We start from the raw sequence: 20537 nt of genomic DNA on the forward strand, positions 1-20537 counted from the left end.
ACAAATAATTAACAGAAAATTGTTTTCTATTCAGGTACTCTATTATATAGAATAATAATTTACTCTCTACTATGTCTAAACATCATCCTGAGCTGGTAGAGAAGAAGGTGTGTGTTGATAACTGTAAATGTTTTTGCACACTTGGATGATCTATAGATGTGTTTTTGTCAGTTTCTCACACTGAGATGAGCCACTGTGGCAGTCTTTGCACAGAAATACACAGCTGTGTCCTCAGTCTGCAGACTGCTGATGTCTAAGTAAAGCTCATTACGGTTTGTGTCTCTGGATATAGTGAAGCGACTCTTGAAGGAATTTCCAAGGTCTATTGATCCACCACCCCATATGATCCCGATCCACTGCATGCCTTTTCCAGAATTCTGTCTGATCCATGCTGTGCCATAATCACTGAGTGAATATCCAGAGATCTGACAGGACAACCTCACTGATTCACCAGGAGCTTTAATCTGTGCAGGAGACGAGGTCAGAGAGATGCCAAGAACATCTGTAAAAGAGAACAACAAACTTCAAGAGTCAAACTGAACTATGAAAATATTTGTCTGATAACAGTCAGTTATGAAGAGATCCTCCATACTGATGTGACCAAATGAACTCACATGGCAAAGAGGCAATTAAAATGAATAGTATTTGACTCATGATTGATCTCAGGATCAGAACGGACATCCACAGCTTTTATCTTTGTTTGGTGTAGTAATTATCAATTGATGTCAGTCTGTGGACTGTCTCTGAACTGGAGGAAACTGACAGTCTTATAGTCATTTGTTGATGATGAGGATTTGCATGTCATAAATTAGGTACATTTAAGGAACAGATCAGATTTTGAAGGTGCAGCTTCAGTGAACTGAAATGCTTTCATAATGGGCTGATTTGTTTGCTTTGCATAAGTAACACCTTTTCAAGGGCTCACATAGACAGTGAAGAGTTAAGAACAGCCTTAACTGCATTACATTTGTGTTGGTCAAGTTTACATACATGTTTGTAAAACATTATTGTTTTATGGCTGAAGGTATCTTAAATGTCATTCATATTTTGGCTCAGTGTTGGGCAAAATTCACTCATCAAAGATCATTTAGCTTCATTAAGAATAATATTTCAGGAATCAATACATAAGTAATGCATGATACAATCTAGAATGATAATTATGTTCACAGACAATAGTTCATGTACAGTGCTTGTGTTGTGGTTGTCTGGCACAGTAATACACAGCCGTATCCTCAGACTGTAGACTTTGTGCTTGAAGAGTCACTGTGCTGCTAGAGTCACTTTTGGAGATGCTAAACGTGTTTGCCAATGATTCTGTTTTTCTTACAGTTCCACCTCCCCATATATGCGTAATCCATTCTAGAGCTTTTCCTGCAGGTTGTCGTATCCAGGCTGTTGCATAATTATCATCAGTAACAGAGTAACCAGACACCTTACATGTTAGAGTAAAAGAGCGTCCTGGCTGAAGAAGTATAGAGTCTTGCTGGGTGAGGACAATATTACATTTCACACCTGTCAGAGAGAAAACAAAACAACACAAAAAACATATTGAGGAGTGAAATTACAGAACTGGTGTTTAATATTACCTGCTGCTGATAAAGACACTTACAAGTCATCGCTACCACAAGCAGTAGTAAAGGTAAAGAGATCATGATTTATGCTGAAGGTGGATTGAATTATTTGTGAGATGAACAACACAACAACATCTCATTTAAATACACAGAGGGGTGGAGAGATTAAGGTAATTTGCATGGGGTAAAAAGATCAAGTATAAAATGTTTGGCAATCACCCAAAATACTAAACTAAGCTTTGCTTGTGTATCCTGGTTACTTTTCTGAACTTTTCATGCAGTTTATAGCAGGTATTCATGATCATTCAGCTAGTAGTCTGAAAACTTAAGCTATTGTCATAAATTGTCAAGTATTATAATTATTAGAGGATATAAAGAGAGGTTTATGTTCTGTGTGTCCTGCAGCCATATTAGTTAATTTCTGGAATTGTAATAAGTGCAGAGTGTTTTATGTTGTTGTTAAGAAAATGGATTTAACAGTAATGCTTTTACAGTAATGGTTGAAGTTTCTTTTACTCATACTTTGAGTAAAATGATTTTTGTGTGAACAGGGATTATAGAGGTTACACAGGTGAGTATTTGTACATGCTTTAATGCTGATCAGTGAGGGATTGTCCACTTTTATACTTTTACCTATCCTAATATTTTTTGATAAGGCATGATGTGGGTTCAGATGTTGATGATGAAATCAGTCAAATGTAAATATAAAATATCCTGAGCTCTCAGTATACAGTTCTGAGCACACAGGTCTCTTTTGTGTTGTGTTTCTTCGAGCACAGTAATAAACAACAGTGTGCAGATACACCTGCATTTTACTGTTGTCTCTGGAAATGGTGAACCGTCCCTCAATGTTTATAGAGTAATATTTGTCAATGCCACTTGGAGCAGAAATATATGAGAGCCACTCGAGCCCTTTCCCTTCAGACTGTCTTATCCATGAATGATCTGCATTTCCCAGATCAATCCCAGAAAAAGAACAGCTCAGTTTATGGCTGTTCACAGGTTTGATGACAACTGGCTCAGACTCAGGCAGTGTCTGTCCTTTGCAGTCTGTGAGGTAAAACCATAATTTTTTTTAGACACATTTCAGTATTAGTAAACATTAGCCAAACATGTGTCAGTGGTCTATGATAATTCATTTAAATATCTAAATTTTAAAGCATTTTAGTCCATGTTTGAGCATAGTAAGATAATAAAGGGCTAAATAATAAGACTGTCTCCAAAGACTAATATGATTATTAGACAGGTCATTTTGAGAAACATTTATGCAAACATTCTGATTAAGTGCCACAAAAATGTAAAATTACTGAATTAGACTGAAAGCTAAAATGGAGAATTCATGAGCCTTCCCTGTAGCAGATCTTAGACTGACATAAGGAAGGTGTTAAGACCCAAAAGCAAGTCGTTCATCTTCAAACAAAATATGCCATTGTTGTTATAAGCATAATGTGAGAACTAAAAATATGCCCTTTAATAGTTATTTTAAAATAACAATAAAACAAAAAAAAACACATCACAAGGTGGTGATGCATTTAACTATAGCAGACTACATTGATTTTCATATTTTAATGACATGGCAGAACCTGTTTTTGTCATTTACCTTGTCCTTTAAAATCCAATGGTTCAACAATGGTTGACCTTTAACAATTTGTGTCTAATAATTGTGACATTTTATTTAGATAAAGTGTCACAATTATTAGACACAAATTGTTAAAGGTCACCCATTGTGTGCTGTGACTACTAAACAGTGAAAGGTGAATTTACCAAGACTGCCCTCTAAACTCTTTTCATATTTTTACATATAATGAAGTGTACAAATCAAGTACATATTATGAAGTTACTTATTAATTTTGCTAATATACTTAATTTTATTTTAAAGAATAATTTATTTCCTATTCTTCTTCTTCATTATTGTTACTATCCCGTGTTGTCTGCCCCGTGTTTTCTGTTTCACATGTCACTTACCACGTTCCATGTCACCTTTTCCTTGTTGTCCGCCCTGTGTTTCACTGTCTGTGTATAAACTACATTTCCCATGTTTTCCGGCCCTCATCACCGCTGTCACAGCGTTATTGTCCGCACCTGTTCGTGATTTTGTTATTACCGTGTCTGTCTATTTAAACCCTGTTTTTTTCCCTTTCCTTTGTGGTTCGTTATTGTTGCACGTTGACGTTTCTTGTTCATGCCAGTGTTCTCTCTCTGTCCCCCTTGTATTTGAGGTTTACCCTGCCCTTCGTGGATGTTTCGCTGTCTATTCTTTTGTGTTTGAGTTAGTTTTTCCCCTCGTGGACTTTTCTTTGTGTTTTGCTTAGGCTATTTGTTATTTTGAAATAAACCGCATTTGGATCCTAACCACCCGTCTGCCTTCTGCTTCCCGCACCCATAACAATTATATTGTATTTGTCAATTTTACAAACACATCCAGATATGTTGAGCTGTGGCTGTTTATTTCAGGTTCAAATATTTGTTATAGCCTATTCTGTATGCAGGGTTGGGAGTAACGGAATACATGTAATGGGATTACGTATTTAAAATACAAAATATAATTAACTGTTTCCACTACAGTTACAATTTAAATCAGTAGTATTTAGAATACAGTTACATTCATAAAGTATTTTGATTACCAAAGAGATTACATTGCATTTTATTGTCATTTGTTTCATTTAATATTTAGTCCTTTCAGATGGAAAACATTTATACATATATATGATGCGTTCCAAAGTGCATTCGATCAGCGGTGAAAGACTTTCTTATGATATGTTACATTCATACAAGCAGACAGAGAAGTTTGAAGTTTGCAGCAGAAGAAACAGAAATAAATCTTGTTTAAATTGTCAGCTTTATGCTAAGCTAAAATGCTATTTCTAGCCATTTTACATGCGCATATTACCAGACACGATCATATTTTTTTTTATCAAGAAAATTCATGTTGGATCATAATGTCTTCATTTCAAGTCAAGTCAATTTTATTTGTATAGCGCCTTTCACAACACACAACGTTTCAAAGGAGACAATAAAACTGTAATGTCTATAATGTTGATGAATCATCATTGTGTAATTAGATAAAATACGATTGTTAATATTGTTTAAAAACAAGTAATTAAAAAATAATTGTATTAATAACCCCAGTGAGCGAGCTGAAAGCGACTGTGGCAAGGAACACAAAACTCCATAAGATGTTGATTAATGGAGAAAAATAACCTTGGGAGAAACCAGACTCACTGTGGGGCCCAGTTCCCCTCTGACTAACATCATGAATATAATGTAAATATTACTTATGTATAGTTAAAGTCATGGTTTAAAATTATTAAACTAAGTAAGTGTTAAGGGTCAGTGTTTAAACATAGATTTTGTTTGAACTGTAAGATTAATGACTAATGTCTTCGAAGTCCATCCTGGATTAACTGCAGAAGTTCACATAGATGCAATTGTCCTTGTTAATTGGCTGACGAAGGCTTTTGTTGGCAATTGTTAGTCTATGCATTCCATTTCAAGATCGTAGTCCATCAATAGACCGAGGTGATGCAGGCAGAGATGAGGGATGTGAAATGCAGTTCAACCTGGCCGGTTATTTCGGTGAGGTCCATCCTAAATCCAAGTTCAGACAATGGCATATGAAGTATCCCATGTCTTATGGTTGGAGTTGCCATCAGTTCATCCTCTGAAGTCTGAAGTGATGTTTGGCTGGCACCGGCTGCATTTAGTCATCATCATTATTTCTAGTAAGACCTTTGATATTAAGGCAAAAATCTTATTCTTGATAATAATTTTTCTATTGTCTTCCAGTAAAAATATCTAAAAATCCTTAAAACAAGATCAGTTTATTTTTCTTTTTAGAAACAACACTGCAGAAGATATTTAGATTTTTCAGAGAATGTATTTTTAACATATGTATTTTGTTATTTTTAAAGTCAAAACTAGTGAAAAAAATGTACCAGTGATGAAGTTATCCAAAGTATTTAGAATATGTTACTGACCTTGAGAAATCTAATGGAATGTTACAAAATGCATTTTACAGCATGTATTCTGTAATCTGTAATGAAATACATTTCAAAATTAACACTCCTGACCCTACCTAGAGACTCTGTTTGTATCATAGTTTACTTCAACAAAAATTCTCAAAACATTTTACAAGTGGTTGTCAAAGACAAACCAGACTGAAAGATCACTTTGATTACATTTATGCATTTGGCAGAGGCTTTATTCCAAAGCGAATTACAGTGCACTTATTACAGGGACAATCACCCCCCAGAGCAACCAAGAAGGGTATACCTGCAGGCATTGCTCCAAAAAGGCACATTAGCTCCAAATCATCATAATAGATATAGGGAGCCCCTAACCAATCCCTATACTTAACTGTGAGTGGAAGTGACGCCCCATTTTGGAGTTGGTGCAACCCCTTTTTGGAGTAACCCCACCCTCCTTTGGAGGTCTCCAGCCTGCAGCTATACCTGCTTGGTGCAACCTGGAGTCAAGTGCTTTGCTCAAGAACACAATGGTTCTGGCTGTTGGGATCGAATCAGCAACTGTCTGCTTACCAGTTCTGTACTTTAGCCCACTATGCCACCACTCCACTCCTTTGTCTGTGTGAGTTCAACATTACAGTGGAAATATGCCTGTAATGAGAAAACTAACCAGAACAATTTGTTACAATAAATAAGCACACAGGTGGATCTCCATGTATTCTGCAGTGGGCATATTGCTCACAGGACAAACCTTTAGACAACCTGATCTTAGACAACATTATAACAGCAGAGCACATGGTTTGGGTTTGAGGCTACAAGTTCAGGCAAAAACAGAGGAAAAGAAAGACAGTGTCTTTAAATACACGAGACAACGACAAACACATTCTGAAGAGCCTGATATATGCTGATTGGTATGCTGTTAAGATGAACATCTATCACATACCTTCAAAGCAGCATGTTTATTGTCTTGTCTTTGTCAAACAACATTGTTTTATTATTATTATTTAAAGTATCTCCACAAACACCTAACTACTGCAGGGAAAGTCACCTGGGGTTTTCTTACAAAGTCACTATAACCCATAAGTCTTCCTTCCTTGGAACACAAAAGGATATGTTATAGGCAAAATATAAGCCTTGCAATATGGCCAACCCTAGCTCCGCCACTGGCACCGGTGACAGGATAGCGCAGAGCAGATCACATTACTGTCTCATTAAACTGGGCTTCTCTCAATATTGTGGCACAGACAACAAAACTTGTGACAAATTTGAAGTCTTCATGATAATTTTCTATTTTAAATCGCAATGGAGCATTTCAACCATTTCAAACGGCTACAGTACTGACAATGAAATGAGAAAGCCCCTGCTCTTCAACAAAAGACTTTTCACATCTACACATGCGCAACACACTTACTAAAATGTATCACAGTAAACGGTAGCAGAAATTTTCATTACAACTGTGGTAGTTGTTTTTAAAAAGTGGTGTAAAATGTGTTTAGGCTATTATTTTTAACAAATAAACAGTTTATTTTTAAAGAAAGACTAACTGCCCAACCACAGTAATGAGTCATCATCCATGGTCTTCCTTGTGATTATGGCATTACAAACGCAACTGTTAAACAATGACCGAACTATGGTAAACATAAGGGTAAGTCTGGAACTTCATAAATTATTAACTAACTCATGTGTACTATTTTAATAAATTTCCTGTTCTGATGATGTTTGAGATTAGGAATCAAACTGGCCTGGTTTGGCATCATATATTTCTATAATCAAAAATATTCCCAAATCATTAAGAGTCTGGTAAAAGGAAAGTAATATCTGTTTTGGAGTAGGATCCAAACATTTCCTCTATAGAAGTCACAGGCTGGATAGCCCCCCAGCCTTAGTTGGGCAATGGGGGTATGTAGTGATGTGGGCATGGCAGAGCGACGTCTGTGGAGAGTGAAGCCGGGAGAAAGAGAACGGTAAGGATTGACACCTGTGGGAAACTAACTCTAACAGCTGTTCTGTGTTTCAGTGAGAGCTGGAGAGGGATAAAAAAGGGTGTCCAGACTGCCAGAGAGGAGAGAATTGAATTTTAAAATGCCTTTTATTCCTAAATCACTCTTAATTAAACACTTGTTCCAAACAAATTACAAAGTTACCTTATATCAAATAAGTACCAACAGGAAATAAAAACATAAATAAATTACACCAAAAAATAAAAAAATAAGTCATCCTCAACAACAGAGCACAGCACCCCATTACAACACCACTTCATTTCAAATGTTAGTAGATACTTTGTAGACTTATAAAAACAAAAATCTATCAATACTCGTGATCTGATTAGATTTTAAAACAGTATAACTACATCTTCACCCGACACCCTATCCACCATATTTTTCCTGCTCATGTAAATGGCCAGTTTTGCCTGCCCTAAAACAAAATTCAAGAGCTGACCAGTAAAACTTTTACTTCTAACATATTTAAAACCAAAAATAAAAATCCTCATGGAAAACAATTCGCTAAAAGTAATAAATACATTTTCCAATATTGAAAATAAAGGTTTCAGTCTGTCACATTCCATAAAAGCATGAAAGATAGTTTCTCTTTTTGAACAGAAAGGACAATCAGCAATAACTTCAGGATTAAGAACTGAAATAAAAGCATTAACAGCGAAGGCACAGTGAAGAAGCCTCCACTGTATATCCCCTGCCCTTTTAGATAACGGTGGCTTATACAGTGACCTCCACTCAGGCTTTACATTCTCTTCAACACCGAATACTCTGCTCCACTGCGTGTCAACTTTATCACTTAAAACCTTTTTATTAAAAACTTTAACAGATATTTGATAAAAAGCTTTGCCAGGTGCTGTACACAAGTCCAAACACAAAAGGTCTTTCAGCATCTAAAAAAGGTCCACTACATCCATCCAATTTAGGCAACATGATAAAACCAGGAAAAGTGTCTTCTGTACTGGAGGTGTTTACTCCTCCACGACTGTCCATCAGTAAATCTTTTTCTTCATTACTGACCAAAGATTTCCAGATCTTTAGCATCTGTTCAACAGTCCGTAAAGACCTTACCTTTAGACAAGAGGCTACTTCTTCTGTTCTTTCAAAATCCAGTCCAGCTACATGAATCAAATGTCCAAGTGTGAAGATCTGTGAGTCCTGCAAAAGTACTTTAAGTCCATGAAAGAGACTCCAAACCTTAAAAAGATTTCGATAAAACACTGGCAGTCCATTCACGTTCACTTTAAAGGGGTCCATTAGAAACAGGGATTTGTCCAACCCCAGTCCTTCAGTTCTGTGCAAAATGGTGCATGTAACAGCCCGCCACCCATTCACTGATGATTTAAACAGAAACTGTTGTAAAAATTGCAAACGAAAAGCTGCTATTCTGCTTTTCAAATGTATCTGACCATTACCACCCTCCTCTTTAGGTATAAATGCAACACACTCTGAGGGACCCAGTGTAATTTATCCCCCCCAAAAAAATCCACCAAATTACCTTGAATTTTTTCTAGTAGTAGTGCGGGAGGATCCAAACATGCTAGCCTATGCCAAAGGCAGGAAGCTACTAAATTATTCACAATTAAAGTCCTCCCTTTATATGACAACTTTGGTATTAACCATTTCCATTTGTCAAGCCTGCCATTCACCTCATCAACAACCCCTTCCCAATTTTTCTGAACGGACATTTCATCTCCCAAATACACTCCTAAATACTTAAACCCTCCCGTTACCCAGGTTAAACCATAAGGAAGTCTTGGTCTCCCTTTTGACCAATTTCCAATTAAACGTGCTTCACTCTTGTTCCAATTAACTTTTGCTGATGACAAAACTCTAAAATCTTCTAAAACGTTCATTAAAACATGCACATCGTTTTGTCCGTTGATTTGTCCTACCACATCATCCGCATAGGCAGACAAAGAAATGCTGCTTTTACAAATAGGTAGAATCAAACCACAAATATGTTCTCTTAATTGTTGCAACAAAGGTTCTATAGCAAGTGCATATAACATCCCCGACAATGAACAGCCCTGTCTAATACCCCTATTAAACTTTAAAGGCGTGCATAAGCCACCGTTTATCTTAAGCACACTCTCAACGTCACCATAGAGCACTTTCACTTTGTCAAAATCCTGACAGAATCCAAAAGCTTCTAAAGTTCTCCACAAATAAAGGTGTTCGACCCTATCAAACGCCTTTTCTTGATCTAACGAAATAAGTCCAATATTAAGGTTGAGCAACTTGGAGACATCAAAAATATCCCTAATGAGGGAAATATTGTCAACAATTGACCGACCAGGGACACAATAGGTCTGATCTGGATGTACCACCTGATCTATGATTTTAGATAACCTACTAGCTAAAGCCTTCGAGAGTAAAACGAGAATGAACCAGAGCTCCTTGTGTTTTCACCCCGAGAAGGTCAGCTAACTGAGTTTTCTTATTTGAGATCATCTCTGTATAACTTTGATTATTTGTTAAATCAGCTAAACTCTGTAATTTAATTATTTCTGCCTCCAAGACCCTCATAGAGCTATTTAACTCTTTGGTGACATTACGAGTGTACTGTTGGCAAAATTGTTTTATTTGGACCTTTCCAAAATCCCACCATTGCTGTATGTCTTGAAAAGAATCTTTCGTCTTTTTAAAATCTTCCCAAAATACTTTAAATGCATCCTTAAAATCCTTACTACACAATAAATTAGTATTGAAGTGACAGTATGCACTGTGGGGTTTAATTTGATTTAAAAAGTAAAACCCAAATACCATGTAATGATCAGAAAAACTGACCGGTGAAATGACACAACTTTTAAAAATACCCAACTGATGTTTGAAACCATAAAAACGATCTAATCTTGCAAGAGATATAACATTGTCACGAACAAGAGCCCATGTATACTGTCTCTGACCGTCATGAAAATGCCTCCAAATGTCACATAGATCATTCACATTTATCATCTTAGTGAGACGTTCATGTGAATGCATATGGGGCTCAATGTGATTTCTGTCAATATTATTCGCAGTACAATTAAAATCTCCTCCTAAAAAAAAAATATTCTTCTGTACTGCATCTTTGTAAGGTGGAACTGAGTGCATCTAAAAACACCAATCTTTCTATTGCTGACGTTGGAGCGTAAACAAACAAAAACGAAGGCATATTTTTCAAAAATAGCTCTTATTTTTAAAAGTCTTCCTTTCACAATCTCATCAACTTGATAAGAGACTGGACTAAAACTCTTAGTAAATAAAATACCCACACCACCACGAAGTGTGGTATTGCGACTGAGAACAGAAATGCCATCCCACTCCTGCATCCAATCAGCAGCATTTTTAACATCACTGTGTCTCTCTTGAATAAAAATAACATCTATTTTTTTCTGTTTAATAACTTCAAACAATTCAGCTCTTTTTTTGCCATTTCTTGCACCATTCACATTCAATGAAGCAATACACACTTCAATCATGCTTAAAAATAAGAATAAGATCACACTATGATTCATAATCATAGATTTAAACTTTTTCACTGCCATCATTTAAGTTCATGTTGAGTTTTCGCAACATTTCCTTTAAACGGTACACCTCTTTGTTTGAAAAACAGCTTTCAGTCATAAAATTCTTTGTTCTCTTACGAGAGGTTCTCTCGTATTGCGTAAGCTAGCTTACGCTACGGGAAAGATTCATCTTTTCTGAGATATTGAAGCCAAAAAATTATCCTTAATTTTTGTATCCATTGTCAACGCAGTCGCGGCGGCTGCAGACCTTGAGCGGGCTAGCTAGCGAGCTCATAGGTTGCTCTGCGGCAACTGCTGCAGCCTATAGACGAGCTTGGGCGAACTTCGCATCCAATGAGAGGCGTCCGCGCTCACTGCATCAAAGCCCGCCAAAAGAGCGTGACTAGAGTGCATATAAAGCGTAGTTAAGTAGGCTGGAACCCTGATTTTCATCTCTTCAGCGAAGCTCTCCGCATCGCTGACCTGGAAGCAGCGTCGCCGTTTGAGGGCATCTAGCAAGCGTGGACAGCTAGAAGAAGCCGGCCGTCTCAGCCACCTTCAGCCATCCTGCGAGCTCGCCATCCGGCGGCGTATCCTTTTATTAAGCAAGCTAGTTCTCAAGAACTATTCACAAAAATGCTGGCGTCTTTTTCAAGATGCCTCGCTCCACTTGCGCCTCATGTCGCGCCCTTCTCAGCACAGGAGACAGCCACATCATCTGCGCTCTCTGCCTGGGACTGGGGCCGCATGAGCTGCGCCCTCACTGAGGCGGATCGCGATTCTGCGAGGAGCTACCGATGTCGACCCTGCGGGCTCGACTTCGAGCCGATCAAAGCAGAAACCGCCAGCGCCGCCTACCCTCAGCAGCGCAGGAAGAAGCGCCGCTCACAAAGGCTGCGGAAACTGTGGTTGAGCGACTGCCTGCGCCGGAGCCTCTCCCTCGAGCATCGCTTTCACCCTCCCGCCCCGGGGCGCGCAGTTGCCGCCCGGCGGCCGCACTGCTGCCATCTCCGGATGGCGAGCGGAGGATAAGGGCTGCTGTTCCATCATGGCTCGGACAGCGAGGTGGACAGGCTCCCAAGCCTCCTCCTCAGCCCAGGAATCCAGCAGGACCAGCGCCGGGTCGAAGGGAGTTAGCTGCGCCTCCTCACACAGGCCGTCGACCGCCTCGGGCTCAGTGGTCACCGCCCCTGAGCAGGCACCCAACAGACTTCGGCGGCTGCTTTCTTCAAAGCCATCGCCCGCTCTACACCCGCGGCCGGGCGCTCCCTTCCTGCGGAATTACATGCGGAGCTTGCAAAGTCGTGGAGCAGCTCCGTTTTCAGCCAGGACCCGTTCACCGTCTCCACCTCTCTCGCGTCGGTGGGCGGCGCCACTGAAGAGCTACTCCTCCATCCCCGGTCGAGGACTTCGGTAGCAGCACACCTTTGTCCGCCCTCCGCGAGATGGCGTTCCAAGCCTGTGCTCCCGTCTAAGGCCTGCAGAGCGACTTCCGCCTATGTTGGCGCGCCTATTCCGCCGCCCGGCCAAGCGCATCTGCTCTGCACTCAATGGCCGTTTTACAGATCCTACAAGCAGACCTTCTTCGGAGTGGGATGAGAAGGCAGGCACCCAGAGGCTGTTACTGATCTCTGGCCGCGACAGACCTGCGCCCTTCGGCTACCAAAGCTGCAGCCCAAGCTCTAGGGAAGTGCATGGCCTCGCTGACTGTGACCGAGAGACACTTATGGCTAACACTAGCCGACATGGGAGAAGCAGAGCTCCACGTTCCTCAACGCACCGCTCTCTCCAACCGGTCTCTTCGGCTCCGCGGTGAGTGGCATTGTTGACCGCTTCTCAGAAGTCCAGAAAGCCACCCAAGCCATGAACCTCTTCCTGCGGCGTCGCTAGCTCCTCTGCAGGCCGCTCACGTGATCAGCCTCCTGCACGAGCCTCTTCACGGCGCCCAGTTCAACAATCTCCAGACTTCTCAAGCGTCGACAGAGCGGCCGCCCTCGATCAGCTCAGACAGCCGCCGCAGACCGCCTCCCCGCGGGCCTCGATCTAAGGTAGCGCTGAAACCCGAGCAGCGAAGTCTTCCTAACTGTGTTGAACAAGCGGCGGCTCAGTCCGCCGCGGCGGACCACTGTCAAAGCTTTACCCCTGTCAGTCCCCTTCTCTCAGGCTACTACAGTGGTGAATTTAGCAGCCAACAAGCCGGTGACACTGCCCGCTTGCCTGCACTCAAGCGCCGTTTTCACGGCGACCCAAATAAATCTTGTAAAGAGCAAACATGTCTTATGTGTAGAAAAAGTGCCCACAACCCAGTGTTAGCCCCTACACACAAGCATAACACATCCGTGCCCCTATCAGAGCACGCTCTCATAAGCGATTCACGAACAGCTCGGCGTCAGAGTCAATGAAGAGCCCACAAATGCGTCTGTGCGCCCATTCTCTGCCGCTCTGTCACACGACCAGCCCTATGTGTAGAAAATGTGCCCACAATCCAGTGTTCACTTCTGCACACAAGCACTGCATGTCTCGTGTCCCCACCAGAGCACGCTCACATAAAGCGATTCTGAACAGCTCGGCGCTAGAGTCAATAAATCGCCCGCAAATGCGTCGCGTGCGCCCATTCTCTGCCGGCTCTGTTACACGACCAGCAACCATTCCTCTGTGTGTAAGTCCGTGCCCATGACTATGCTTGCGCATCACGTAACAGATGTGACTCTTTCCCCATTCATTCCAATCGGAAGTCACTCACAAAACAGCCTGTTCATGCTGTCTGCGAGCAATCATGCATGAACACACTAACAGCGCTCACACATTTTGTTCAGCGCTCTGTGTGCGGCAATCAGAGCGAATTGGCCATTCACCCTCTAGCGTTACAGCTTCAAAGCGTGGGAAGCTATTCAGGGATATCCAAGTGGGTGTTAAGCACAATACAACAGGGCTATTTGCTACAGTTCGATCGCCGCCCCCTACGCTTCAGGCGGCTCGAAACCACTGTGAACACGGAAGCTTAGCGTGCATGCTTCGTTCAGAAATAACAAGCCTTCTGTGCAAAAGGGCCATAGAAAAAGTGCCACCCTCTCTGGCGAGTCGGGGCTTTACAGCCGTTATTTTCTTGTTCCCAAGAAAGGCGGCGGCCTCAGACCCATATTAGATCTCAGGGTTTTTGAACAAGGTGCTTGCAAAAGACCGTTCAAAATGCTTACAATCAGAAACTCCTGGCGCATAATGGCCAGGGGACTGGTTTATTTCTCTCGATCTGAAAGATGCATACTTTCAGATTCAGATAAATCCCGTCACAGGCCATTCTTGAGATTCAGCCGGCGGCCAGGTTTATCAATACACCGTCCTTCCGTTCGGCCTGTCCTTAGCACCCGTACTTTCCGCGAAGTGCATGGATCGTGGCTTCGCACCCCTCGTGAGTCAGGGTTTCGCGAATTCTGAACTATTTGGACGACTGGCTGATTATGGCTCAGTCACATATGGAGCTTCTGTCTCACAGAGCAGTTCTCCTCAGCCATCTGAACAGTTTGGGTCTTGCAGTCAATTGGACCAAGAGCTCACTACAGCCCAGTCAGACCATTTCCTTCCTGGGAATAGAACTAGACTCCGTGGCAATGGCGGCTCGCTTATCTACACAGCGCGCGCGCCGTGTTCAGCGACTAGCCGCATCTTTTCAGATGAACAGCCTCACGCCTCTGAAGAAATTCCAGAGAGTGCTAGGTTACATGGCCTCAGCGCAGCAGTACTTCAGCTGGGTTTACTGCACATCGCCCGCTTCAGCATTGGCTAAACACCCGGCGTCTCGCCGGGCTTGGGCCATGAGCCGCCAGCCCATCAAGGTGACTCAGACCTGCATATCAGCTCTGCAGCCCTGGACAGTGGCGAATGGTATCAGCGGGGAGTGACAATGGGAGCTGTATCTCGCCGAAAAGTCATCTCGACAGGCGGCGTCCAACACGGGTTGGGAGCGGTCTCGCGAGGGCTCTCCGGTTTTGGCCTATGGTCAGTTCAGGAAAAGCTCCTTCACATAAATTGTCTGGAAATGATAGCGGTCGAGTGCGGCTGCGTCGCTTTCTCCCGGTCATTCAGGGTCACCGCGTCCTGGTCCGTTCGGACAACAGATCTGTGGTATCCTACCTAAACCGTCAGGGCGGTGTCAGATCCAGGAACCTCTTCCATCTGACAAAGCGCATACTGAGTTGGTCCCAGTGCCACCTCGCTTCGCTGAGGCGGCGCGCGTGCCAGGCCACCTGAGCGGCGGCCCGGACAGACTGTCCAGAGACAATATTCCCCCAGGGAATGGTCCTGCACGCTCAAACAGTCCAGGCGTTATGGCACCTATTCGGCAGAGCAGAGATAGACCTCTTTGCGTCCAAAGAGAACTCTCACTGCCCAGTATTTTTCTCAGCGAGGGCAGCTGGCCCAGGACTGGCCCAGGCGCCCGGCTTGCGCCTTCCCTCCGTCTCGCTATTGCCACAGGTAATGCAGAGGATCAGGGAAGCAGCGTCACTCGGTGCTCCTCATAGCCCAGCGTTGGGAGAATCAGACATGGTTCCGGAGCTTACGCAGCTGTCACTGACAGCGCCGTGGCCCATCCCAGTGAGACAGATCTCCTCTCTCAAGCTCGCGGCACAATCTGGCATCCCCACCCAGAGCTGGGGCTGCATGCGTGGGTGATCAGCGACTACCCGTCGCTCTGCCAGAAGGAGTAATAAACACCATCATACACGCTAGAGCCCCTTCCACGAGAAGACTCTATGCGTCAAAATGGTCTGTGTTCTCAAAATGGTGCACCGACAGAGACCTGGACCCGCGGACATGTGGGGTGTACGTCGCTGCTCGTATTTCTACAAGAGCTGCTGGATGAGGGCAGATCCCCATCCACGCTCAAAGTGTATGTGGCGGACGTTGCGGCGTTAGCTGAACCCTGCGCGGCCAGTCATGGGGTAAAAGCGAGCTGGTCATCCGGCTTCCTCAGGGGAGCTAGAAGGATGAACCCCGCGCCCCCATCGGTTCCTATCTGGGATCTTTCTATAGTTCTCGAAACTATGAAAGCCCCCCTTCGAACCACTTCAATCCGTGGATTTGAAATACCTTTCACTCAAAACCGTTTTCTGACTGCCCTGTCATCAGTCAAGCGTGTGGGAGACCTTCACGCGCTGTCTGTCAGCGCTGCGTGTCTTGAGTTTGGACCAAGTGACTCCAAGGTCATTTTAAAGCCTAGACGCGGCTATGTTCCCAAGGTGATCGGTACTCCTTTCAGAGCACAGGTCATTTCCCTATCGGGCTGCCAGCACCGGATAGCGAGCGGCGCCAATCTCCTTTGCCGGTCAGAGCACTGAGATTGTATACTGCAGCTCCGCTGCTTTCAGGCGCTCGAGCAGCTTTTCGTTTAGTTCGGGGCGCACCAAAGGTCTCGCCGCCTCGAAACAGACACTATCTAGATGGATAGTGGGCGCTATTGCTGCTGCATACGGCGTCAAAAGACCTGCCATGCCCGTTGGGCATTAGGGCTCACTCCACTAGAGGCATGGCATCCTCGTGGGCATGGTCCAGCGGAATTTCCATTCACGACATATGTGTGGCAGCGGGATGGACTTCCCCTCCACCTTTGTCAGATTTTACAATATGGAAGTGCCGGCTCTGCAGGCAAAACTACTAGCGGTTTAATGCGCTACAGCTCCCTGGTGAGCTGCACTGATGGGACACATTCCACACAGACCGGCACCGCCGCTCTGTCGTTCCGTCCTACTATGTGCTTATGTATTACACAATCAATGACCGCATTCTTGCCGGCCAAATATTATTTCCCCACTCATAAGGGCTCCCCGGGTCCCCCTTAATTCCCTGGGGCTTATACAGTGGATGCTTGGCGCACGCGGCGTTGACAATGGGTTCCGTAGGCGTAAGCTAGCTTACATATCTGAGAGAACCTCTCGTGAAGAACGTATCGGTTACCTAGCGTAACCTCGGTTCTCTCTAGATGAGGAGCAGTATTGCGTAACCGACGTACTTTCAGCGCCACGGCGACTTTTCAGCTTCAGTCAATGAAAACCAGGGTTCCAGCCTACGAACTACGCTTATATGCACTCTAGTCACGCCCTTTTGGCGGGCTTTGATGCAGTGGCGCGGGCGCTCTCTCATTGGATCGCGAGTTAAGCCCAAGCTCGTCTATAGGCTGCAGCAGTTGCCGCAGAGCAACCTATGAGCTCGCTAGCTAGCCCGCTCAAGGTCTGCAGCTGCCGCACTGCGTTGACAATGGATACAAAAATTAAGGATAATTTTTTGGCTTCAATATCTCAGAAAAGATGAATCTTTCCCGTAGCGTAAGCTAGCTTACGCAATACTCGTTCCCTCATCTAGAGAGAACCGAGGTTACGTTAGGTAACCGATACGTTTTTTCTACAAACTGTGCTACATCTGGAAAGTACTCATTGACTAACACCCCCCTCTTATTCTTTGTAGATTTAAGGAACAGTTTAATGTCATCTACATCATAATTGCGGCTGGAAAACTCACTTTGTGACAAAGTAACACTTGAGTCAGATAACTCACTATCACCCTCTGAATCGACCTGATCAGCAACATCTTCAAGATCTAATTTCTTTTGTTGTCTATGAGCTGTATCTGACGTCTTCCTTTTTAATGGCACTTTAAATACTGTTTGTTCTGAAACAAATTAATTAGGCCTACCGTCAACCTCACGAACAACCCGCATAACAATGTCTGATTCTGTTTTATCGCTTGACTCACCTCTGTCTTCCTCGTTTACAACATCTTGTTCAATTTCGATTTCCTCCTCCACTGAAACCACATCATCCTTCGAAGTCCCAGCGCGTTGAGCTCCATCAGGATCACTCACCCGCGCCACCGCTGAATCCGCCTCGGCTGAGGCTTCACCGGCCGGCTGCACAGTGACGTTAGCTACACCTTCGGTGTCAGCTAAACGATTGTCGTCTTCTTGTTTGCTAGGACAAGTTCGAACCAAATGGCGCGACTTTACCACAGCCGAAGCATTTGATTTTGTCAGTGGTGATGAAAACCACATAATCATCCACTCGAAAATTCAACGCAAGCTCTAGATCAGCGTCGTTGTTTACAATCATGTAAACTGAGCGTCTGAAAGACACAACGCTTCAGTAAAGGAGAAACGCGGCCAATTGGAATTTTTTTAATCGAGGAGACCAATTTTCCGTAGCGAGATAGAGCTTGTGTTAAAACAACATCACTAAACGGCAGGACATTGTAAAGGGTGACTCTTTTAGACGGCAATGAAAGTGGCAGACGGGGTGAGAACATCGTCGAGAATAATTCCCCTCTGAACTACTTAATTTGCCTTTTCTATTGTATTGAAAAAGATAACAATAGCGCTGTTCATTCTTGAGGCTATGTTTTCATGTCCCACAATTCCCCCCCACTATGGCGCTTACTCCGTGCCAAAATCAAACATTCGACCGACCGATCGAACGTCTATCCGAACGTCTATCCGAACGTCTTGTACTTTTGAGCGTCTTACCGAGCGGGTTGACCCACGTGACGACCTGACGTGACGTCAACGTCTTGAAAATAGCAGTTTTTAACCATGCAAGTATCCAAGCTAATGTGTAAAGACTATAAATGGACATTAAAGGCAATACATATAAATATTGTACCCCTAAAACAACACTAAAACATTTCTCCTGAATCCTGTGCATGTGAGGCTAAGTGTTTTACTTTCAAAGAGCAGAAATACTGTAGGCTAGCCTATATACAGTCATTCAATAGTCTTAATTTGACCAATATAATCATTTTAACTAGTTTTTATTGTTCATTTTATTGCCCAATGTACAATGTTCTCACAGTCCATAAAAGAAAGCACTCCCAAATTAATAAATGTAGCCTTTCATTTAAAAAGAAGGTTTTCATAAATATATATTATATTTATATATTTGGAAATACAGATAGACCTAGCCTATATAGAATATCCATTTATACACACACACACACACACACGCACACACACACACACACATTTATATTTTAAACTGTTGTGACCTGTGAATCTACAGTTTAAAATATTTGCAGAACTTAAAAAAAGCTAAGTACAATTTATTGTAATAATATTGTTACTGAAAGTTTTATATAGCATAATTAAAATAATTTACTTTTCCAACAAATGTTACAAGTCCAGTACTGTCATGGTGCTCTTCGGTCACTTTTGACCAAACAATTTTCTGTTTTGAATTTTAAAATTCACAATTATACACAAATGAACTGGTAGGGCTATTACCACACAGCATAATTGAGTCAGAAGACTGAAATAAGAGGTGGAAATGAGATCAGATCCAGATGGATTAAGCTGTGATAAAATATTTGCTGTTTATTTTTTATTTATTGATTTTTTCTGTTATGTGTAACAAAATGCTTTCTCTGTATTCAGGTTTGACTGTAATAATAGCCTAATGCAAATATATTTTTTTTATTGACTCTTGTGTGCATGATCTGAAAGCACTGTTTGATTTTGAGCACAGATAAAATGGTTTTGAGTATTTTTTTTTCTTTTTTTTTTTTTGAAAGAAGAGTCAGATGTTCTCTGAATGTAGTTTGAAAATTTGGTTTTGTGTTTAAGGTTTTAAAAAATTAATGATGTTTCCAAGAAATGTGTTTTAGCAATTCAGGAAACCTGTAGGCTAATATATTAAAAACATTCATACTATTTTTTATACATAGGCTATCACACAGATAACAAACTAATAAAAAGTTAATCTAATCAAGCATAATCTCAGTCTTAATAAAATTACTAAATTATCATAATCTTTCACAAATAGACATCATAAATGTTAAAGTGGAAAGGTTTATTTAAAAAATTTGTATAACAGTTCTAATATTACATATAGACATAGTCAGCTGAATATACTTTACTTTGTAATTAAGGTTCGTTGATTTTCATGTCTGCCACATATAAACAATGAGCCAAAACGAAATTATTGATCATTTTCATAAAATCATATGTAACACGTTCCTACGTGTGCTGACGTGTTGTTAACGCGTTCCTATGGCGACCGGTCGGAAGTGCGAGTAACCGATCGTCATCCCAACGTGTTGTTTACGTGTGAAGACACGTTGTAACACGTTTGTGTTTTTCTTACCTTAGTTTAACTTCTTATGCTTCTATTGTGTCCTCTAACTAGTCCACATTTGATTAGTGCAATGGCTGATGGCTTAGAAAGTTATGTGCGGTGTAGGCTATTATTAAAGTTAAATATAGCAGAGGCTAAATATTATTGACAAATGCAGTCAGTTGACGAACACCCAATTTATAAATAAAATGTATGTTATTAATAAATTGTATACTATTATCAATGTACAAGACTACAAGTTTTGTGCTTGTGTTTCCGCCCCGTTTTATTCGTTGCACCCGCTTCGGAAAATTGCATTATCTAATTTAGATTAATCAATATTCAGGAATTGGCCGGGTTTTTTTCCCCTCCAACGTGAATAAGAACCGTGAAAAAATTGCTTATACAGAAACATAAATTAGGA

At 42.1% G+C, this 20537-nt stretch overlaps 1 protein-coding gene and 1 gene segment (V, D, J or C); both read right to left on the reverse strand.

Moving 5' to 3' along the window:
* Positions 1-167: 167 nt before the first annotated feature.
* LOC127652323 (Ig heavy chain V region PJ14-like) lies at positions 168-654 on the reverse strand. The segment is given in 2 exon segments: positions 168-502; positions 615-654. Coding segments are annotated over 2 exon segments (375 nt in total).
* Positions 358-18452, reverse strand: LOC127652937 (uncharacterized). Its single transcript, XM_052139400.1, has 3 exons — positions 17769-18452; positions 615-1512; positions 358-502 (listed from the first exon to the last, which is right to left on the reverse strand). The coding sequence occupies exons 1-2, from the start codon at positions 18067-18069 to the stop codon at positions 1178-1180; spliced, it is 636 nt and encodes a 211-aa protein (XP_051995360.1). The 5' UTR covers positions 18070-18452; the 3' UTR covers positions 358-502; positions 615-1177.
* Positions 18453-20537: the final 2085 nt, after the last annotated feature.

Source organism: Xyrauchen texanus, chromosome 12, assembly GCF_025860055.1.
Source record: "Xyrauchen texanus isolate HMW12.3.18 chromosome 12, RBS_HiC_50CHRs, whole genome shotgun sequence".
Lineage (NCBI taxonomy): Eukaryota > Metazoa > Chordata > Actinopteri > Cypriniformes > Catostomidae > Xyrauchen > Xyrauchen texanus.